This window comes from Sparus aurata, chromosome 8 (assembly GCF_900880675.1).
Source record: "Sparus aurata chromosome 8, fSpaAur1.1, whole genome shotgun sequence".
Classification (NCBI taxonomy): Eukaryota; Metazoa; Chordata; class Actinopteri; order Spariformes; family Sparidae; genus Sparus; species Sparus aurata.
Genome location: NC_044194.1, coordinates 35592518 through 35616942, shown reverse-complemented (window position 1 = coordinate 35616942; position 24425 = coordinate 35592518). Strand labels below are relative to the sequence as shown.

Here is a 24425-nt window from a genome sequence, read left to right as displayed (position 1 = left end):
ACTCAGGGTATATGAAGACTCCCCACACCTGGGCTTAATCAAAGCCAATCAGTGCCACACACACCAGATTGTAGTGAGTTGATTCTCTCACCACTCTCACAGAGTCGAAAGATTGAGTGCCCTCAAAGACCCTTTAGGGAAAGCTTTTTTGAGACTTCTTGATATTTCCAACTTTATTCAGCTTGTCCATTAACCCACTCATTCCAGTGGAAACACTCTGGATTTGATAATTTCCCATGGATTACATTTGTCAGCCCTGAACGTCACTTCTGTCTCCTCTGCTGTGTCGGACCACTCTCTCAATCGCAATCATAGCGACGCTCAGTGGTCCTGGCTCCTTTTGCAACTCTGACAAAACCTGTGGAAAGTTTCACAAACGAAGTTAACTCAGTACTTGTTTCTCTCCTCGATTCTGTGGCACTGTTCTCTACCAAGACGACCAAAGAAATCTACTCCCTGGTTTACAAATGAAACCCAAAATCTCAAGTAGGCCAGTAGGAAAATGGAACAAGCATGGCGCAAATCTAAATTGGACATTTTTTATCTTGCTTGGTGAGATAGTGTACTTAATTATAAGCGTGCTCTAAATACTGCTAGAACAGCATATTTCTCAGGCCTAATAAACAATAATAAACACAATCCTAGATTTCTCTTCAACACTGTGGCTAAACTTACTCAAAAACCACAGTCGGTGAGCTGTTCAAATCAAAATCAACCCATCATCTCTGACTTCCTCATCAATGTTTGTTAAAAAATATCCTGCTGCTGATTCTCAGTTCAGTCTCAGCTCTAAACACTTTTGAAAATATCTTCCTCAAGGTATTGTCTAACATTGTCTCATCCTCAAAACCAACTACTTGCGTCCTGGAACCCTTTCTGGCAAAACTGTTTAAAGATTATTGCCAGCACTGGGATCTACAATTAGGGATGTCCCGATCCGATCATGGGGTTTAGACCCGATTGGAATCAGTCGTTACATCCTGATCAGGGGTCGGATATATATGTACGACCGTTTCATGAGAGGGCAACAAAAGAGGTGCATTTAATACTACTCATTTGATACGGCAAATAAAAAGCAAGCACTCAAAGAATACAATGAGTTCACTCAAGCAATACAAGCAAAGACACAGAAGCAACAGACACTCACGCATACTTTCAAAAGGACAGAGAAATATCCTCGAGACAGCAACATGGCCAAAAATATTACGGAGAAGGTGATCAAATTAATTGCTCTGGATAACCAGCTCATCTCCATGGTAGAGGATCAGGGTTGTCTTTGTCATCTAGAGTTTTTGAATCCCTGATATGCCCTACTATCTCAGCATTACATCACATTGGTTAATCTTTCGAGTCACAACGTGCCGGTATGCGCACTAGTTTCGTGGGTCTCATACAGCAGGGCATGTAAAACAGGCAATCCAGGAGATGCTGAACGCTGTGAAATAGACGAGCAGCGGGTTAATGTCATTTTACGTGACAACGTAAGGAATATGAAAAAGCAATGGATGATATGGAGGTACACACTTCAGCTGGCTGTACACGAGGGTCTGCTGTCACAGTGCAGCGTCACAGACTCACCTGCTAACACAAGGACGGTGGAGGCCAATGTTGCTCCTGGGGCGCCGTTTAGCTCAGTTGGTGGAGCAGGCGTCCCATGTGCTGAGGCTCTGCAGTGGACCCGGGTGCGACTCCTGGCCTGGGTCCCCTGCTGCATGTCACTCCCCCCCTCTCTCACCCTGTTTCCTGTCACCCTCTTCAGCTGTACTATCAATAAGGCCAAAAAAATACTTAAAAAACAAAAAAAAAAAAGAAAACTTCCTGCTCCTAAATTTGGATATAACTGAGATCTGCTGGTCATTGTCTCTGCAAGACAGAGACACCATGTTGATAAGGTGACCGTAACTCTTGACAACTGTGTTGTTTCTCAAAGTTCAACCATCAAGAGTCTAGGTGTTACTTTTGATTCTACACTCTCTGTTGATCAGCACATCAAATAAATTACCAATATCGCTCTATACCAGCTGCGCAATTTATCTAAAATTAGGTCCTTCCTGTGCATGGAAACAAGGGACAAGGGACAAGGTGTCATTCTGGTCCGTTCAAACAAATGGTGTTTGATTGTTATCGTGACAATGACAAAGGTGAAGCGTTAATCACGCTTTGACAACATCAGCTATTGATGAACGAGCTCACATGCATCAAAATACAATTATATTAGCAAAAGTAGGTAAATAAACAACAGTATTAAAATAGCAATACAACAGTATTTTTTGCTGAAATATACTCTTGTTGCACAGAATAAATACATACAATTTATGTGTATACATAAACATAAAAAAGAAAAAAGTTGGTCTAAACTTTTTATATCCTTAAGTGAAATCAAATCTTAATCAGTCCCCTTTTAAAAGTAAGAGACCATTATATGTTCAGTTAGTTAGCAGCATTGAGCTGTAGTGGTCAAAGAGCAAGTTTTCTCCATTTTGACTGACCGGTCAGAGTTCTGCTTGTGTGGTGCATTGGCGGTTAAATCAATGAAGATTATTGCTATTTATTCTGAGCTGTGGTTGCGACATAATGAACTTCTTTGTGTTTGTGTGTGTGTGTGTGTGTGTGTGTGTGTGTGTGTGTGTGTGTGTAGTAGTAGCAGGAGTGCAGTGTAGGAGGAGTAGTACTAGAGGGCCAGGACAGGGGCAGAGGGCTATTTCTCCGAAACTACACTGTAATTTTCTCTGCCTTTCGTTGAATCCGGTAAGGATGAGGACAGCACTTTTCATTGTTTATCTCCTTACTGTGCTGATAGCAATAGCACAGTCAACACCAGGTAAGAGAACATTTTATTGTACCTCACACAAGGAAGGACATTTTGATGTACCAGACACTGCCGTTAAGTTTGTTATGCAATTCTCAAATTTCTTCTGTTGTCAAGAACAATACAAATTAAATAAACTCCACAGGCTGAAGCATGTCCGTTTGACTAAAAGGAAACCCTCACCTTGTCAACTTCTCATGAGCAACAAATAGTTGTAGCTTGTCTATTCAAGGATTTTTGAAAGTGTTTCATGAGGCAATAAGTGGATGAAGGAATGTTCCACAGCCACATGATCCATGGATTAACACTACAGTTCAGTTTTGAGTTTAACCAAGTGATGAAAATTGAAATAAAGAATCTGTCTGAATGTGTTTTTGCATTCTTTAAAGAGTAATGTTATAGATTTTTGATGAGAAAGTTTTGGTCCATAAAAAATAAATATTTGACAGAGAAGAGAATCCTTTAGCAATTAGTTTTCTCCTTTCTTTTACAGTTTAGTATTAACAGTAAATGATGCAAGACTCACTGGTGAGTCAATCAAACTGTGACTCTGGTCACTTCCAACAAAACCTTGCATGTCAAGCGAAATGTGTTTTATTAAAATCAGAGGTACATATTTTTCATCCCACCTATTGTGCGATTTATCTGTCTAGATTGTTTTATTCGGAGTTGCCAAGTTTGAGAGATATCAGCCATAGAGATGGCTTCTTTCTAGTATAATGGAAGTCAATGGCACAAAGGGGGGGCTTGAATGTTTCAATTTTTGGGTGACCTGTCCCTATTGATATATATTGGGGATGTGCAATAATTATTAGGCCAATAAATTATCAGCTAGATAACGGGAAATTTAAATTTTCATGTAGTATTTCGATAATGAAATTATAACCAATAATTTCCCCGATTCAGTAGGTAGCTTTGTGCTGCTTAAAAGCCACTAACATACAGAAGACAAGGAAGAGAGGGGGAGGGGGAATAGAATGCTTGATGGTAGAATGGATGGGCTGGTTGGATGGGGAAGGGACACTGCTGTTTGCTCTGCTAACATTGGTTGTTCCCTCATCAGTAGTTTACAGTGAAATACCTAATCCCAGCAGCATTACAGAGTTTCTGACTGGATGATTTCTGTATCTGGCTGCACTCGCACAAATCATATATTCTCTGGTTGTGTTTGTGTTTTGTGGCAATACAAACAGTCAGTGGTGGGTGTCACGCAGCAGATTGCCAGCTGTACTTTCAACAGAAAACACACCATCCTCTTTGGCTAGCTGAGAAAGTGTCTCTGGGCTGGGCAGAGTGGACAGTCCATGGCAGACTGCCTCTCACATGCACTGAGCTTGGACACATTATTTGATCTTATCCTCCATTTGGAACTTTTAAAAGTTCAAGTTCTTACAAAAATGGACACAAAACTGTATTGTTTTTTTTATTGGTTATTGGCTGCTAGAAGCAGGTAATTATCAGTTATATGTATTGGTTCAGAAGTGTTAACTTTAGCTCAAGTTTCAAGTCTCTGAAACATAATGTTGATGATCAGCATTTCCAAGGCTTGTCACAATAAAACAAGCCTTGGAAAGTGGCTGACAGTCATGTCAAATACATTAATTGCGTTCTTGCAATAACACTACTCTGATATTTTAACACATGAAACACCCACCTGTATCTTCAGCAGAGATCGTCGACCCTGTGGTCTCTTTGAAACATGGCCGAATCAGAGGGGAATATGGTATGGTGAAAGGCACAGAGAGGAGGGTGAAGCAATACCTGGGAATCCCCTTTGCCCGCCCCCCTGTGGGGCCCCTCCGCTTGGCTGCACCCCAGGATGCAGAGCCCTGGGAAGGGGAGAGAGATGGCACGCAACAGCCCCCCATGTAAGACTTGGTGACCTGGATTCACCAAAGGCCACAGATAATGGCAAGAGTTAACTTTTTTTCTCTGATTAACACAAACTTCCTCTTCGTCTCTCTTTCTATCTCAGGTGTATCCAGGATCCAGAGATAGTTGTGAATGTTTCTAGGACCATGTCAATGCAATACATCCCACAAGAGCTTTCAGAGGACTGTCTGTATCTGAATGTATACACTCCCACTGAGGCAACAAAAGGGGCCAAACTTCCGGTGGGTTCAAGAGACAGCATGTGTTTACTGGTGCAGACAACAAAACAGAATCTTCTTACAGCTGAAATGCAATCCAGTAGAAAAGCCCTGCTTTAAACAGGTTGTGATCAGAGGGACTAGCTTAACAGGATTTTGTACTGGACTGAATTCAAATGTAAGGTGTTCATGTTATTTTGTCCACCCCTTCTATGTATGCTGAGTATAGAGCTGCTCATTGTGTAATGCCAAGTATGTTGGTTGCTCATTAACTTTGTTCAATCTTCAGGCTTCAGTGTATGTTTGATTTTACTATTCAACTTCATGACAACTCTCATGGTAATTAATATCACATTGGTATCATCTTGATTAGCTTGTTGATGTAAACATCCGATGCTGCCTCTGTTTATTGTTCAGATTAAGATATATTATATGTTTATCCTCTAAGTACAGAGGATTCTGCTTATTATTTTTAAATAATTTATAGCAATTTCATGTGAGCAAGATTTACTCAAGCAAAGCACTGTGATCATGAAAAGCTGACAACTTCTCCACTTCAACTGTTTACAGTAGTTACACTTTGTAGTGGAATGTCAATGCTTGTGCAATTGTGTTTAGATATTTACACAAATAATTTTAGATGAAATGATGACCAGACATGAATAATTACCAAACAAAGCAGTCAAAATTATGATAATGAACTGAATGAGGAAATGCTGGAATTTATACTAAAGAAAATGCTAAATTTGGAGGTTGAATTATTGTCAATGAGACTATTCTTCTTATTATTATTTTAATTTTGAGATCAACACAGTCATGAGCAGTTGAAAGGATGGTTTAGTGTACTTTTAGATGTGAGGACACATCTCTCCTGACAAAAAGTTATTGAAAGAATTTTGATATTCTAAACAATACTCAAGTTATTAAATAACAATTTCCTGTACATTTTGCTCATAACACAAAGTGTTGCATATCTCCACATTGGTCTGTCTGAATGACATGAAACCCCGGTACTTCCCCATGAGCCACTAAGGCTCTGTGAAAAAATGATAAACTTACTTTTTCCAACTCCTCCTAGGCCATTTGACCCATTTGCAACAAACTTTGCAAGTAGCATCTGTGCTTTCAGATAAGTCACACCTGGTGGCGCGGTCCATTTTGATGCTTCGCCATAAAACCATCAACTCATTATAACTTCCACATACAATTTGCCATCTACTCCAAATTGCTCAAACATGTAGAGGGTCTTGCCCTGAATACATCTACGCAGCACACCCCGACGGCAGCATGCACCAATGCACGTGGACTGCGAGGGCCCGTTCATCGCTGCTTGCAGCTTTTTTTTTAAATGTGTTTTCTCCGGTTACCACCTGTTAATCTAAACATGTATCTGCTGACTGTTTATAGTCATATGGATGCAGTTATAATCAGTTTTGCTTGAGACCCACACCGACCATGCATTGTGGAAAGTGACAAAGTTATATTTTTTGCTCTAATTTACATCATTTCATAATCGCCATCAGTAAACAGCGGACCCTGTTGGGCTTTCACTGGCAGGAGGGATGCTGTTTTCTGGGGGAAAGTTCACAAGTCTTGGTCTGGAGGGCTGACAATCACTGTGATATTTTTCAATACAAGTTCCCAGCGACAGTAACTCCAAGACATGGTGAGTTAACGTTTTTTGTCAAAATCACGTCACATAATTACTGCCATTCAACGGCTGCTGTGGACAGATGCGGTCTTTTGGCAGAAATGTGATAAAGAGTCCGTAGGACAGACACTTTCCATGTATGGACGTGGCATTTTTTTCCCTCATATTAGTTGCCCGGTGAAGCTCCCACTTACCAAGGTGTAGTTCCTCTCAACAGGGGATAGTTTGCAGGAGAGGAGCATTTACATTTAGATTTAGGGCTTTTGACCAAAGCGACTTACAGTAATTCATGCATACATTCATACACTGATGTCGGTTGCTGCCATGCAAGGTGCCGACCAGCACATCAGGAGCAGTTTAGGGTTCAGTATCTTGCCCAAGGACACATCGACATGCAGACCAGGGGAATTGAATTAGCGACCTTCCGATAACAAGACGCTGGCTCTACCCCTGAACCACAGTTGCCCTGCGTGGAAAGTGCACGGGTGGAATTTGTGACTAAATGCTGGGACAGAACAGTCCCCACTTCAACATCAGAGGCATCCATCTCCCACACAAATTGCAATGCTGGGTCTGGGAGAGTAGGATGGAAACCATGGTGAAACTCCATTAACCAGCAGGAGAGGTTATGGATGGGAGCGATGGTAGTACTGTGACTGGTATAATTGTCTATAAATATAAGCAAACCCCAGGAAACATTGTAGCTTTTTGCTCGAGGTAAGAGTGGGACAGGACATACCTTTTTGACTCAATTTGAATCTTGAATCTTGTGTGGCCTTCAATGATAACGAAGCCCAGGAAGGAGACGGAGGGTCACCCTTCTGCCTTGATGAAGAGCTGGTTTTCCAGTAGCTTTTGCAACATCCAGTACATGTTGGACATAGGTTGTCTGGTCAGTGTAGAAAATCAGGATTTCATCCAAGTCTACATGAACAAAATCATTGAACATGTCCCAAAGTACATCATTCACAAGGGTCGGAAAACAGAAGGTGCATTGGTGAGACCCAACAGCATGACCACATTTTCATAACGGCCACTAGGGGGTGTTAAAGGCAGTTTTGCATTTAGCCCCCTTCCTTATCCTTATTATGAGCATTTCTGAGGTTGAGCTTAGTGAAAATCTCAATACCTCATAATAGTTCCAAAGCAGAAGGAATGAGAGGGAATGGGTACCTGTGGAGGAAGTGAGGTGGCTCAGGCCTTGTTGAATACCTCTTTTACGTTGTGATAGCATGGTAATCTGACTCGGAGGTAGGAGTAACAAGTGAATGAGTCTCAATGGTGACAGGAGGCACAGGGCTTACATAGTGGACTTGTTCTAAGGAGCTCTGGGGCAAACAGGGGAGAAAACAGTCCTTAAATTATCCCTTTCCCTCCTCAATGACAACCCCAGTAGACACGTTTATGCAGGGAATATGTTTTGTCAGCCGGGGATAACCCAAAACTAGGGGGTGTAGTGGAAGGTGGAACAGATGAAAATTTAGCTGGTCAGAGTGTCCCTGGGTGATGATAATCTGAATGGGCTTGGTGCGATGGGTGAAACTGTAGAACAGCCTTCAATCAAACGCACTGGCCTCTAGGAGTTGAGTTAGAGCACACACAGTTAACTTTAACAAATTGCCAAGTTTACAGTCCACAAAGCTTTCATCAGCCCCAGAGTCTATTAGCCCTTTTATCTTTTCAGAGACATCAGGTGTACATAGTACATAGTAGTAAAATGTCTGTAAGAGCTCGCACTCTAAAGATAGGAGACGATATTTAGCTCACCAGTGTTCTCCTTTTGACCAGCGAGCTTGGACTTTTATCCAGCAGGAGCTCAGGTAATGACCCTTCTGGTCATAGAAGACGCACCTCCCCTCCTGTAGTCGTTGCCGCCGCTTCTGAGGGGTCAGTTTAGCACAGACCAGTTGCATGGGTTCCTTTCGCCCAGCAAGGGGAGCTGTCGTCTCAGGCAAGGGAGAGCGCCAGGGAAAAAGCTCATTGCACTGGGGGGATCCCTCTGGGAAGTCAGGGAGAAGAAAGGCCATACCATCTCCTTATCACATTCCCTCAGGTGGTTATCAATTTTAATAGCTGAGTAAATGAAAGAGTATACGTCATCTGGATGATCTAGGGTAATGAGTTGATCCTTCAGTGATTCAGCTAGTCTAGTGTAAAAGCTGTCACCCACTGTTTACCTTGGCTAAGGGTCATGAAGGCCCGAACGGTGTCTGGTTCCGGAGTTGAGTGGTGAGAGATGATGTAGGTCACAGGTGAGGGAGCAGGTGAAGCTGTTTCTGGCTGTGGTGCCAGCAGGAGAGCAGGGGAAGGCTAACCAAGCTGAACTAACAGTTGATGCATCTGTTCAGTGAGTACACTCACTTTGGCCGATATGTGGTTTGCAGTCCCTCATGGTGAGGATTGATCTCCTGGAGGCCCTGGCAGATTGTGGTCGGCTGCTACTCGTGCTGATTGAGGAGCATGCCATGTGAGTGGATAACAGCTCCAATCCTGACTGAGACAGCTGGGTCCATGGTGTGGCCAGATTGTATTGACAAGGTCTGATGCACAAGACTAGAACCCAAATGCACAACTCAAGACAGAGCAGGTTTAAAAAGGCAAAAATCTTGGACTGGACTGGAACCAGGTTTGGTACACAGGAGAAGACCAGTCAGCAGAACAAACACAGACAAAGGGATCAGGCCGGAGAGACTGATCTTATCTCCCTTTATCACTCTTCTTCATGTGTTCACACAGCAACAGCCTGTACATCAACTCACCATATCCTGTAGCGCCCTATGTCATTTTCTTTTTTTCAACACAACAGTTCCCCTTTCCTTGAAGGAATTACCTCTTCTTTAGTTCAGCTAAGTAATTCATTTTGTATGAAGTAGCTTTCTGTAATGATAACAAATGTCAAATGACTTGGTATCAGAAATGAACTTCTGTTAAGGAGCTTACATTTTCTGTATCTCATTTCTCAGTATCATATACATTTATTAATGATAGCTAAAGAATGAAATCCCTTTTGATTTAATATGTAGTAACAGTAATGCATGTTCTCTGGCACTGTAAGTCCATCAAGTACAGTCTCATTGCCATTACTGGGGCAAGTCAGAACCCCCTGTTGGAAGTATGAAAGCTTGGATGCATTCCATTTCTGACCATTGTTGAGCAGGTAAGTGATTGATCCCACTTTCTTGACTACAGCAGGGGTTCTGTGAATCTGGACGATCCCTATGGGACATGTTCAGGTCCTTGGATATGCATAGTGTAATTTACTCATAACATGGGAACTTTTGCCCTAGTCTTTTGGTCTGTGTGCTCCTTGCTCTTCTGTTGCTTTTGTTTCACTGTTTCTTCCACTTGTGTGTGTGAAGTAAGTTGACTTTTGTGTGAATCTGCCTGTTTTTCAGCACCTCGAATGGAGTAGTGGTGTTATAGCAAGAGGTGTAAGCATGAACTCTGTTACTGATTGTTTCTATGGTTTGTGCATCCTGTCGGCAGTGTGTATGCACTCTTTCAGTACCCTGTTGAATCTCTCAATGGCTCCATTAGCATTAGGATAATAGACACTGGAGCACAGGTGCTTTATCTCTCTCTTGCACAACACTTAATATTGGGGAATCTGCACATGGATGGTGCCATTTTTCTACAGCTATTGCACTGTGAAATCAGCTTCAGAATGAGTTGAAACAAAAACGTTGTCTCTTGCCAGTTTAACTGACACTTCTATTGCTTTCAGTGTCACACTTACGCTAACATTTAAAATGCTGTCATTTCTGTATCCCTTTTTACAGAGATCCCACTTCAACAAAAAACATTTCATTACAGCAGGTTTATTTTTGTACTGAGATAAACATAATGTTGCCCCAGTGTGTGATTTTATAAAATGTCAGTGTTGTAGAGCCAAAAGAGGTGTGATATGTAACACAACTGGACTAACATTCAGAAATCGACACATCATTTTTTGAGCTGATGATAGAAGTTAATAAGGAATGAGACGTCTCACTTCTTTCTCTATCAGTTGTAAATTGCACATGTGCAGCCTAATCAGGTAGCTGGTTAGGATATGGTATTGATGTGAAAGCCATTGACTGTGTAAAAGATAGAAGTAAAAGATTTTTTGAATATCTTTTACTTCAGTCTGTCTTTCAAACTCAGACTGAACAACTGGCTGAATGATGGTCGAGCTGCTTGAACAGAGATGGATGGAAAAGAATGAACAAGCCAGCATCCTTAACTCCTATGCGTGTCATAGCATTGTGCCGGAACTGGAGCCGATAAAAATTATTACACTATTATATTATACACTAATAAGTATCACAATTACAGTCATTTAAGAAGTGGATGTCAATTTGCCATCCCCTACACATTAAAGACAAAAGTCAGATGTAAGTGGGAGTCAGTGGGTTTTGTCCAGTGTCAAAGGCTGTAGAAGGCTCTCAAGAGTTTTGGCTAACTGACACTTTAGCTGCTTTCACAATATTCTGTAACTGATTGGTTGGCTTTCATTGTTTACTCTCCAATTTAGACTTTGAAATCTTTCAACTGTTACTCTTCAACTGACATTTTAACTGCTTACTGTACTCATGCCATGCTCTAGTTACAATGATTATCATGAAATCACATAGAACTTGAAGTGTTTTTTGACACACCTTTAAGTGAATATAAGCAGTATAGTTTTTTTAACAAATAATCTTAGTTTTAAAAATTGAGCTGTGTTATCTTTTGTTTGTTATGCATCACAATGAATGTTAAATGTAACTGTACTATGTGAAGAGGTCAGTTCTTAACTGAAGGCTGCTGTCTTGTGCTTTATGTCAGGTGATGGTGTGGATCCATGGAGGAGGTCTGGCAATGGGTGCAGCTTCTCAGTATGATGGTGCTCCATTAGCTGCTTATGAAAACATAGTGATGGTTATTATTCAGTATCGCCTTGGCATTCTGGGATTTCTCAGGTAAGGAACTGTGTAGCTGATCATATTGCTCATCGCTGGTTTCAAATGAAGACACAAAATGGAACCATCAACAGTATCACAGTGACCATTTTTACATTTAGTGAAATGATTTTTGATTTTTGACAATCCAAAGCAAGTTTCTTGACTTTTCCTGTTCCAAAGCACTGGAGATGAACACGCCCAGGGCAACTGGGGTTTCATGGATCAGCTAGCAGCTCTGAGATGGGTGCAGGAAAACATTGAGGACTTTGGTGGCGATCCACAAACCGTCACAGTTGCTGGAGAGTCTGCGGGAGGCATCAGTGCATCCATACTGGTAAAAAAAAAAAAAAATACTCACTGGAAGAAAACGTGCCAAACACACATTTACACATTTAAAGTGTTTCACGAGAGCCTCACAAGCTTATAATAGCTGTAAGTTATTATTGAGTGCATCTTTGGTTTATTATTTATGATTGCCATTTGTGAAGTAATTGCATATGTCTCTTGTCTCATGAACAGACTCTGTCTCCACAAGCAAAAGGACTATTTCAGAGGGCAATATTTCAAAGTGGAGTAGCTACTCTTGGGACCTACACTACAAGCCATCCTTTGGGTCATGCCAAGGTACTGTAATATGTAAACTGGGTTAAGATGAATTTATATATAAAAAAAATCTTTGAAACTCATGCTCATTGATTTCAGCATGTTTGTAGAATAGTAGTACATAAAGCTGCATTGATTGACTCCTGAGAAAAATGTGCTCGATTATGTTCACTAGCTAGCTGCTAACTTGTTTGGTGTTTGGCATGTATTCTATAGAGTTTTATAGAAATCTTTTAAGTGAAAAGAGCTCCCCAAAGCTGCTGGATAAAAAGGTTAATTAGTGCAGAGTTTAATGCCAGATAAATAAAATAATGATCCCAAAAATGACTGAGATGTTGAAGGTGAAGAGAACTACAGAGTTAAGTGATGATTCTCTGTGTACATTACACATGTGATCTACTGTTACTTTTACTACTACCACTTTTATTAGTACCACTTTACAATAATGTTACCGACTACTCAAGTATAGGGTGAAGGTCAAGCAATAATTTGACATTCATACTAGTCCTATCCTGGAGTGTGTAGAAAAGGATGAAAACAAGGAAATAAATATAATTAGTTGAACTGGTTTCCAAGACTGGAGAAACAACTGAGTGGTTAGCTCACCTGCGAGGGGCAGCTAGCATGTTAACAGCTCCATCATTAAATGCCTCAACACCACTGCTCTTTACTCCCTTGAGCAGTGTGCCACATCGTTGTTTCAATGTTAATGTCAGGTTTGGTGGTTGGGTCCCTGAAAATAATCAAAGCTGGTTTTCTATGGAGTAAGATCGCCGTCAAAAAGACGTGTGCATGATTCTAACATTCGTATTCGTAATGTTAAACATTTGTGTGCAAATAATAACAATGTTGTACACAAAATTCTACTGTCATATACACAAGTCTGAGAAATTGTCTGGGTTAGGATTGTTTTTATGTGAGTATGAATCTAAAAGCTGTGAGTGCAAAGTCTTGTGAGCACGACACTAATTTCTACGACGACGAAGTCTTCACTGAAAACACGAATTCAAGTTTTTGGGTAGGAGTAGAAAAGTGTTGAAATTATGTCACGTAGGTCACAGGCAGGTCACAGGGGAAAACAATCGAACCTCGATCACTCCAAACGGTGCACTGTACCTGTCCTCTGTGAGGGGGCGGGTCAAGAGGCGAGCTGCTGGAATCTGACCGCACAGAGACCCCAACACCAAGAGAGAGATTTACTGAAACTGTAGCGGAACCACAAGGTCCAAAAGACTGAAACCATCCGGCACCCAGTGAAGGAAAAGAAGGAAAGAAGAGGAAGTCGTGAAGAAGATAGAGGTACAGTAACGTTAATGTGATGAAGAGAAAGGAAATGAATAGTTTAATGATCGTAGTTACCATTGTTGTTAGCTTGCTAGCTTACTACGGATGATAGCAGCATTGTTTAATAATCAATAAATAGCTGAGTCGACGTGTGTTAATGTTACTCCACCTTAAATTCACCAGGGACATTTGGAAAGTTAACGTTAGGCCTGTTCAGGTGTTATTACAGGTGTCTTTCCTGCTAGTATGTCAGTTAAAATGCTAGTAGTTTTCCATCCCCTTTGTAACAGGGTAGATGTAAGCTTATGGTTTATTGTGTCATAGTTTAGTTTGTTAAAGTTTACATCAGTGTTAAAGTGTATTACTGTTAATACTCCACATCTTAGCTTTCCCATATCATTCATAGGCGAATGAATATGTAGATATAGATATGTATATATATATATATATATACATATATATATATATATGTATATATATATACATAGTGAGAGAGAGAGATAGATAGATGTAGATATAGATATAGATAGATATAGATATACACTGCACTTGTACTCTGATTAGACTTAATTGTATTGCAATGACAATAAACTGAATGAATCTCATCACATGTTCATTATTAGTCTTATGTATAGCACCCATAAAGCATCTGTTTTTGTTTTTGTTTTTTATTAAAATGTAACATGCAGGGGTCACATATACTTCTCTTCTCTCTTCAGATGCAGTTTTAAAATATTTCACCAGTCCAGTGACACAGCATCAGGACTAAAGGCTGGACCAATAGACCTGCTGACTGGACATCTCTTCTGACTAGTTCACGGAGGACCAGTTCAAATAAAAAAGCAGTTACACATTTCCCAAAAACAAAGATGGGAGAGTGTCAACATGACAAGTCTTAGTCAATGCTGAAAAAATCAAAAGAAGCTGGCTGATGTACTCAAACAGAAATGATAGCCTGCACTGCTTCTGCTGCTAAATGTTTCCTCCAAAAGAATACAGACTTAATAAGGAAGGACTAAAGGACTGGAACAATGCAAGCCACTTGAGAGATAATATGTTTGTGCAATACCTTATTTATATTGTATTTTTATCAATTGTTTCTTCCTTCAGTTTTTATTTGGTGTGATATTTTTGACTTAAAATAAATAAAATCTTGAATACATACATGCAGTTTCTGTGTGAGTGTATGAACATTGATTGTGAAATTGACGGCTAATCTTGCCTAGGGCACCAAATTACTCAGGGCCGGCACTGTGGGTGGAGCTGCCAGCTCAGGTGAAGCATCACAGGTAAAGTCATTAACGTACATATCCAATATTTATTTCATAAAATGGTACCATTTCAAATAATATACAGTTCATGGACTTACAGACTTACTGCTTTAGCTTGCAAGCTAAATTGACATAAATCTGTCCATCATAAGTCTGGTTTCTGTTCCTCTTTGCTAACCGTCCTCTCGGTCATGTGCATTTGTCTACAAGGAAGCCAGCGGGAAATCAATCAGTGGATCGATGGATTATCATACACACATTATGACATGTATATTGTGTAGTCGTATCTGTCATAAACAAGAGATTACGGGTTACGGGGCGCGTTTGTGTCGCGGTGCTGCAGAGACGAGAGCTGGGACACCGGGTCGGAGGCTCCATTCTCCATGTAACAAGTTACAAGTTGTTAATTTAATCAGCACTATTACTCTGAAGCTGTTTAATTAGCGCAAAAATGAACCATAAGGCAAATGTCCCGCATAGTTCATTTTTAGCCTCTTTCCATCTGTGCTCCTCTGATCAGAGCGGCGTCTATAGCAACTGTGTGTCATACAAAATTGACACAATTCGTATTTTGATCAACATTATGTCTCAAATTAATTATTTCATATTTTGCAGGTCAGTGCTAATTAACTAGCACAAGCCAACTTCTAATGCTAGTAATAGTAGCACTAATTTCGCGTCACCTACATGTCGTTAGCTTGCAAGCTAAAGCAGTAAGTCTGTACGTCCATGAACTGCATATTATTTTAAATAGTACAATTTTATGAATAAATACTGGACATACACGTTATTGACTTTACCTGTGATGCTTCACCTATGCTGGCATCTCCACTCCACCCGGTCCACTGCTGTTAGCCAAGGCTTTGGCGCATGCGCGTTTGGAGTAATCGGAGTTCGATTACTTTTCCTGTGACCTGCCTGTGACCTACGTGACGTCATTTCAACACTTTTCTACTCGTACCCAAAAACTTGAATTCGTGTTTTCAGTGAAGACTTCGTAGTTGTAGAAATAAGAGTCGCGCTCACAAGACTTTGCACTCACAGCTTTTAGATTCATACTCACAGAAAAACAACCCTGACCAAAACAATTTCTCAGACTTGTGTATATGACAGTAGAATTTTGTGTACAGCAATTTTATTTGCACACAAATGTTTAACATTACGAATACGAATGTTAGAATCATGGACACGTCTTTTTGACAGTGATCTTACTCCATAGTTTTCCACATAAGTCCTTGTGTAGAAGGTGGGTATCGCTGATAGTGTCCAGTAGCAGTCTCTTGACACAAACTGGCATCTCCGTGTGTTAACTCAACTGTCCCCTTGACTCCCTCAGCCTAGTAGATAAGGGGGTTTCAGAAATTGCTGCGAACACACACCCCACAGATGGCACGTCCCAATGACGTGTTAATATTATTAACCACCCCATCACTTCAACGTGAAAACCAGCTCAAAGTGTTTAGGAAATGGATGAAAGAAAAAGAGGAATTAGAACCCCTTATCCCTCCTAACAGTTATCTGTAGCCCCTTAAAGACTGAAATGAAAGACATTTCACAAAACACATCAACTTCTCAGAAACACATCTCAGAACACACAACTGTCATGATTTGGAGTTTTCGGGTGGATTTTCTGTGCTTTGTGTTTTTCCTTTTGCCTGTGTGTTTCAGTGGTGCAGCAGAGGCTGGCTGTGTCTTTTCTGGATGCCTGGAGTTTTCTGTCTTTTGATTTTCTTTCATGATTATCCACTCTTGGGTCCTGCAACACCCACCAACCATCAAAGAACAATCTGGCAGTGCACAAGGCATATTCGTCCGCAGGCATGACCAGGTTCTCCGGGAAGTTATGGTCACCTTCAACGGACTCAGCTCCAATGTCAACTAGCTCAGTGCCCAGCTCAGCCAGATAACCCCTCAACTACCCTTGCACTCTCCAGCTACCCTGGCGTATGTGGGTAACCCATCTACTGCTCCTTCTATTCAGCCCTTCCCCCCTCTGTCTAAAGAGCCCTTTGGTACTCCACCTGAGCATTACTTACTAAGACATTTGTTGTTGCCTGCTCTGTATGTGCTTGAGGAAAGGCTTCACACTGCGATCACATCCTGCTGGTTTTGTGCCCCCTCTACGCATTCCCAGTTGCCCATGGTCTTATAGCGGTGGACTTTGTTACTGGACTGCCTCCTTCCAATGGTAATACAATCATATTTACTATCATTGACATATTCTCAAAGTCAGTTTAATTTGCTCCCTTGCCCAAGAGACTGCTGACATCCTAGTATCCCAGGTTTTTTAAGTTCCACGGCATTCCGATAGACCACAATTCACCTTGAATTTGGTAGGCATTCCGCCCTGGGCACAGCATCCAGTTTAACATGGATACCATCCCCAGTCCAAAGGCCAGACAGAATGGCCTATTCAGAACGGGCCAAACAGGACCTAGAGACTGCCCTCTGTTGTGTTATGGCTCACCATCCTTCCTCCTTGAGCTCCCACCTGCCATGGATTGTATATGCACACAAGTCCATAACCTGCTCAGCAACAGGTATGTCCCAGTTTATGGCAGCTAATGGCTTTCAGCCCCCACCTTTTTCCCGACCAGGAGGTAAATGTTGCTATACCATCAGCCCAGGCCCACATTGATCGGTGTCAGGAAGTCTGGCGGACCACCCGAGCTGCTCTCATTTGCTCCTCTGCCCGTGATGAAGGTTGCGCAGACCAACATCGCTTCCTGGCTCCCCTGTACCTGCCTGGATTTCCTCCCATTACCTGCCCCTCAAAGTTGACTCACATAAGCTGGCTACCTGTTATGTTGGCCATTTGAACTGGTTAAACTTTTAAACCCATCTGCTGTCCACCTCAAGCTCCCTGCTTTGTTGCCTGTACACCCTACCTTCCATGTCTCCTAGCTCAGACCAGTATACTCCAGCGATCTCGGCCCTCCGTCCAATCCCCTGCTCCCACCTGATTGATCTATGACTTGCCGGCCTAAACAGTTCATAAAATCCTGGGGTTACTGTCATGATTTGGAGATTTCTGTTCTTGTTGTGTTTTTTCGTTTTGCCTGTGTGTTTCAGAGGTGCAGCTGAGGCTGGATATGTCTTTCCTTGAGGCCTGGAGTTTTCTGTCTCACACACCTGATAAGAATCTCATCAACTCCAGCTTAAACGTTCTGGGCTACTCTGCATTTGTTGCCAGATCGTTTCATCTCACCTACGTGGTAGATCAGACCATCATGCTTCTAGAGAATTTGTATGCTTATGTTTTGCTCTCCTTCAAAACTTACCCCATCTCTCCTCGGCTTCTCCAATGTGGACATCCTCCTTGAGCTCCAGCCTCACAAGCCACCAGCCTCCAGCCTACGCACCTCTGCAACTCGTCTCAGTCCTGCCTGCTTACTCTCTATAAATCGATGAACTATATGTAATGGGATATTATTGCCCTGTGATAAACTGGCGACACCGCTTGCCCAGTGTCAGCTGGGATCAGCTCCAGACCCCCTGATACCCTGAAAAGGAAAAGCAGTAACAAACAACGGATGGATGATATTATTGCTTTTAATGACATTGTTAGGGACAGGTAAAGAGTGACAAGATAGGGATAGGGTGGCAGAGACATCCAGCAAAGGGCCACAGGTTGGTTTTGAACCATCAGCTGCTGCAGCGTGCACATATACAGGCTATGAACATATGTACATTGTCTAACAACTCAGCTTCTGGGATGCCCCACGAATGCATTTTTCTGTTTCAGTGTAATGTGGGAACAGCAGCTAGATTTGCGTAGGCGATTGCCCAATCAGGGGCCAGAATGATTTCTGTTAGTATTCTTCAAATTGGGGTTTTTCTGGGTTAAACATAAAAAGGTATGCCATTAATTCATATTGTAACATACTCTAGATAAGTGAACATAATAAACTGCTTTGATGTGTTCGCATCTTCATCACTGAGCAGAATGAAAATTAAGGGAACATTTGAGTTTTTAAATGCTACTGATTGGGATAATGTGGCTCTCTTGTGGAGTGGATAAAAAGTAAATTTTTATAGCAGCTTTCATATATATCAGAGGAAAAAAAAAACAGATTATCCATCACTTTTTATAGTTAACTGTTGTATTAGAGTACATGCACTTAGTATGCATTTGTGATTTCCTTAAATCTCTCCCATAGATTGTTGCCAACATCACTGGATGTGACTGCAGCAGTACAGAGAAACTGGTCCAGTGCATGAGGGGAAAGAGTATAGATGAGCTGGTTGATGCGACTAAAAAGGTATATGGTCTTTTGAATATATACAAGCAGATGTTATTGATTAATTGAGTTTAATTTGTTCATGCTCACTCTGTGTTTTACATCTCACATTTCATGGATCCTTTTTTTAGGGTGTGTAGTTCAAGTTAATTAGGAGACCAAAACTTCCAACAGAAGAACTTCCTCATTTTATTAAGTTTCTTTGAATGTTTCCCAGTGTTGCCACAGTTACCTTGAAGAAGTAATCTGATTACTTATTTAAAAAGTAACTTAGTTACTTTACTGATTACTTGTTTTTTAAAAGTTACTAAGTTAGATTACATGTTACTTTATTAGTTGCATTCAGCAGCTGCCGACAACACCCTCCACCGCCTCGACATAAAAATGACAACTGGTTTTGCCAAAACTCACTTTATTGGAAGTGCATTTTTAACAGTAACGCCAAGCGCGGCATTGATAGTAGTAGGGATCTTGATTATTATGGCACCAAACGAGGGCGAGTCAACCGTGTTTAAGTGCAGCATTTCCTCTACAACATACCGCCGACCAACTTCTTCAACTCTCCCCCACTTACTTGTTTTGCACCGAAGTCCAGCTTTTGTTGTTTGGGTGGTGGAGGACCTCCTGCAGAAGTCGAGGCCGTGGCTTTGCTCACAGCTCTCTGCTTAATACCACCTGGTGGGACTTGCTCTGTAAACTTAACTGTGCTGTACTGCAACTCCAAATGTTTCTTCAAATTTGATGAAGCTTGATAGTACTTTGTCACCGGCACAGAGTGTACAACGAACAAACTAAGTAACGCGTTACTGTCACTGGTGCTCCCAGACTGAAGAAGACTGAATCAACCAAGACTGAAAGTAAAAAATGCTAGTTGACAGCTATTTCTTTGAAGGTGTTTTAGTATATTACAGAACCTCAAAGGGGTTAGCCACAAGATGGCAGCCTGTAAACACCTAAATCCCCTCATCCCCTTGATGCACTGTTTTTTTTTTCTTGTTCTGGTTTGTGTTCAGATGAAGATTTACCTGGGAGCCGTGGTGGATGGCGTATTTTTGACTGATACAGCAGAGGAGCTTCTAAAGAGGAAAGAAGTGATGAAGGTTCCAGTGATGATGGGAATCACCAACCATGAGTTTGGATGGATCCTGCCTCAGGTCACACATTTTCACTATGCTTTGATTTCTAATGCAATCAATTGAGTTTTCTTTTTCTTGAAGAATTTGTATAAACTTTTAGCATTGTCTCATGTTGATCTCAGAGCTTTGCGCCACCTGGATGGGAACACGGTATGAACAGAGAGTCTGTGCTGGCAGTGATGAACATGTTCAATCCTGCAGGGGTGAGCTCCATGACAGCTGTTACCACTTGTTGATGATAATGAGATTGATTGATTGACTTATTGACTTTATTTAAAGCTGGAGAGTTGTTTACCAGAAAACCAGATGATGGTATTAATAACAACATTTTAATTCAATTTTAACAACTGAATTTGTCACTCAAGGCTAGAATGTTTCATGGGTTATTTAACTGTCATTTTATAATACAGGGTTATACAACAAAATGTAAGGTGCAGTCCCTTTATACTGCAAAAGAAAAAAGACCACCGTAGTCTGGTGGTATGGCAGCAGATACTTCTGTATCTTTTTACAGAACAGCAACAGAGTGAACAGACTGTGGCTGGGTTGGCTTTGACTTTTAATACCCTGTGGGCTCTGTGCAGACACCTCACTTCACCAATATCACTGATGCTGTGTAGATGGGCACCAATGATGTTCTGGATGGTTTTTATTACCAGCTTTAAAGCCTTCCTGTCCTAAGTCATGCATGAAACATGCCAACCTATGATGTTTCCAGTCAGGATACTAAGTGGGGCATTTTCAGACAAGCGAACACGAATAGACACAAACAAGTCATTCACACACATCACCCACACACTCCAAAAATACACAATCTGATGATTTTAAAAAGATTAATAGCACTGGCCAATACTGCAAAAAAATATTTATTTAAATAGTGCTGAAAGTATCCCTTTAGTTTTTTTTTGGGAGAGAAACCTTTTTCACATGCCTGATGGCAACTGCTTAGCGGTGCCTTCTCGACAAGTTCTAACACATAAAAATGCTCTTTTTGGATGAGGGTTTATTGTTTTCTGCAAAAAAAAACCCTTAAAAATTCTTCTCCCTCAGTGAAAAAATCTGAATCTATCAACATGCAAATACTGGTGTGATCTGCTTTATTCAAAGGTTTCTCTGAGCATGTGCACTGAAGTTTTCTGGTTTTCAAACTATTTTCTTTTCCATTAATGTGAGAGCTGAGGTTTACAACACAACACTACATTCTTTCCACGGACTTCATTAATTTGCCATTTCCCCATTTCAGCTGCACGTCCACTGTATCTAAATCAAAGAAGTATTTGAAGGGAGGAAGATTTTACTTAATATATAACTTTACTAATGTAATTATATATATAATGTAAATATATTTAAATGACTAACAATTATGTGTATAATGTAAAAAACACAACAGTGGAATGAACTTATTCATATTGTTTGGCTGTAATTATTACCTGCATTCATTATTGTAAAATTTAGGCAAGAGTAGTGTCAAAGTAGAGTAATTTGAATATGATGAGAATTTTAAATCATCATTGTTGAAAGCCAGCAAAATGAACCTTTTAGAGTTTTAGAGCCTGATATTAGGACATAAAAAAAATCCAATATCGACGTATTGGCCAATACACACAATTGATTTTGTAAAACTCCCTCAAATATGACTGTCAAACACTTGTGACAAAGACATGTTGTGGAGGCAGGATATTTAACCATTTCTAATTCTTCTACAAATATCATTCTGAATTACTTTTGATCTCAAAGAAACGTTTTTCACTTCCGCACATATTAGACAACATATACACGGATACTGATAAATCTGTGAAAGGCTAATGTGAGTTGTTAGCCAACCGATATCAGTCAGCGTCTATGAAGACCTACACAGTTGTCATAAACATTGATCTCATACTGTATTCAGCACATTAAATGTGTATATTGACATAAATTTAAACAGAATATTAAATAAGTCAGGCATATCTTCCATCTGCACCACTTTTCTTGTGCATGTCAGTGGTTGATAAGGTCAGGACATCATCCCTCTTGCTGATTGACTCAAAAAAAGTCCTGTAGAAAAACATCACTGCCTCACAGTGACTTATGATGGTCCAACTGTCCTCCCTGTTCCAGGCCTCCTCTGCCAACAACCTCATTGCAGAGGAATACCTGAAAGATGCCAAAACCCCAGAAGAGATCAGGGACGGATTCACTGAAATCATGGGGGACCTGCTGATGACGCTGCCTGTCGTCAAGGTGGCCGGATATCACTCAGGTTAGAAGAGGCAAAGCACGGATGGATGAGAACTAAAAGAGTTCATGTACCAGCCTGTATGATTACCTGCGGGTACTATCTACTTGCTCCTGATCTTTAATCTCATCTCAGCCCAGTAACACCCCTCTCATCTTCTCTCTCCTTGGTATATTTAGATGCGGGTGTTCCAGTTTACATGTATGAGTTTGTATACCTTGCTGAGATATATAAACACAACAGACCCAGCTTTGTGAAGGCAGATCATGCAGATGATGTTGGTTTCATGTTTGGTGGATGCTTCTGGGATGGACAGATAAAAGTCATTGGTAAGTTATGTATAATGTGCTGCCCACAATATAGGTGTTTTGATTTGACTGGCTTTACTGCTCCTGTCTTTTCTCATTACTTGTTAGGGCTAAGTAAGCATGAATTGAATATATAGCAAGTTGTGGGACTTGGTGAAATAAAGGAAGGGATGAACAGATGATAGACCATATGGATACGACACAAAACACTGCGGTCACTTCAGATTATGGTTAATGAGTATTTGATTTTATAATTAATCGCCTCCTATCCCATCTTCAGGCAACGTTACCAAGGAGGATGAAAGACTCTGTAGGACCATGATGACATACTGGGCCAATTTTGCCCGTACTGGGTAAGTAATCGTTGAGAAAAACACAATATTAAATCTACACTAATCAATATGAGTTAAATCGAGAAAAACAGATGGAAGGAATATGAAAGTGTTAACTTGCAGGGACAAACGCACAGAGAATTATCACCTGAATCTTATATCTTTAAGCTTATTGTTTTCGTTTATGGCCAGGACATTACTTTTTTGATTAGTCTCACCGCTTTATGAATGCGAATGTTGCTCAGTGTCTGCTGCGTGTAAAAGGCAACTGTTTATCAACATGTTCCAGCCAATCCTCAATGGAAAAATGACCATATTGGTTGAATATGAAAGCAGCATATGACGTCACATACTTTTGTTTCTTCATAGGCAGAAACTTTGTGTGGCCATAGTAATAAGTATGGCAGCAAAGGAGGAAGAGAGATGAAGTAGAATAAAGAGTGAAAATGTTAGAGGATGAATGGTTGGGTCATACAAGCACAGACTTTACAGAAGGCCACCATTCACATCCAGTTGACTGTGAGTTACTTTAACTTACTAATGTAGTTAAGTTATGAAATGTACATCACAAAAAAAAAAACGGTGGCTGACCTGGTCCTTTGCAAGAATACACAAACTCCCAGCACAGTAATGTTCCAGAGCAGTATTTCCAGGTCTCTTTAACCACAGCAGGTCATCGGTCGTCACATCAGTCATTAACATCAATTACAGTTTCAAAATGCTTTCCTCTGGCTATTGCTCTGTATAAACAGGAGATGTCCCCACAACAAGGTGCGCCCAGCAAGTCAGAGGGCTCTCTACTGAGCCAAGCAAACTTTAATGACTTCCTGATCATGTGACCATGTGATGTGACTACCTATGTACACTCACAACCTAGATTCCCAAATAAGAGACAAAGAAATGAATATACTGTATCAATATGAACATATGAAGTGCAGAGCGATAAGAAACTTAATCTAATAGATGGAAACAATTATCAATTTTTAATTTACATAACAAATGAACATATTTAAATTCATGTCTAGTACACAACAAGTCTGAAATTAACATCTTATGCTAGGCGATGAGGCAGTTGCTTTCGACGAAAAACATAAAGAGAGGGAAAATGAAATGAAATCAGTAGGAAACATTTGTAGATGATTTTCTTTGCTAGATACAGACTGTTGTAATGTCTCGTGTGTTTACCTCCTCAGCTCTCCCAACAGTCCTGGTCTGGTCAACTGGCCTCAGTATGACATGCAGAAGCAGGAGTATATGGAGCTGGGCCTGACACAGATGGTGAGAGAGAAACTGAAGAACAGCAGGGTCCATTTTGCGACTGTCACCCTTCCTCAGAAGCTGGACCAGTTAGCAGCAGTGGCAGCCAAACCTGGAAAGTGATCTCTGCTATTTGACCTATTGTTTTATAGGTTTGAACATTTATATGCCTACTCGCCAAAACTAATGTTAATTCTTCTCTGTTTTAGAATAGATTTACTGTGCTTCTTTCGTGTCTGTTTTTGACATGTACTCTTTAACATAGCTGTAATTAAAATAAATCATTTTATTGCAAAGAAAGGA

At 40.8% G+C, this 24425-nt stretch overlaps 1 protein-coding gene across 2 annotated transcripts; it reads left to right on the top strand.

The window, feature by feature from the left end:
- The first annotated feature begins 2663 nt into the window (after positions 1 to 2663).
- On the top strand, positions 2664 to 24425 carry ces3 (carboxylesterase 3). 2 transcript variants are annotated; one of them, XM_030427074.1, is made up of 13 exons: positions 2664 to 2821; positions 4476 to 4677; positions 4785 to 4923; positions 11357 to 11490; positions 11653 to 11806; positions 11992 to 12096; positions 18791 to 18892; positions 19885 to 20025; positions 20130 to 20210; positions 22108 to 22249; positions 22405 to 22554; positions 22814 to 22886; positions 24059 to 24425. In XM_030427074.1, exons 1-13 carry the CDS (start codon positions 2755 to 2757, stop codon positions 24243 to 24245), a joined length of 1677 nt encoding a protein of 558 aa, XP_030282934.1. In that variant the 5' UTR covers positions 2664 to 2754; the 3' UTR covers positions 24246 to 24425. The 2 variants fall into 2 exon arrangements, with proteins under 2 accessions (XP_030282934.1, XP_030282935.1); XM_030427075.1 differs by having other exon boundaries at positions 2668 to 2821; positions 4479 to 4677.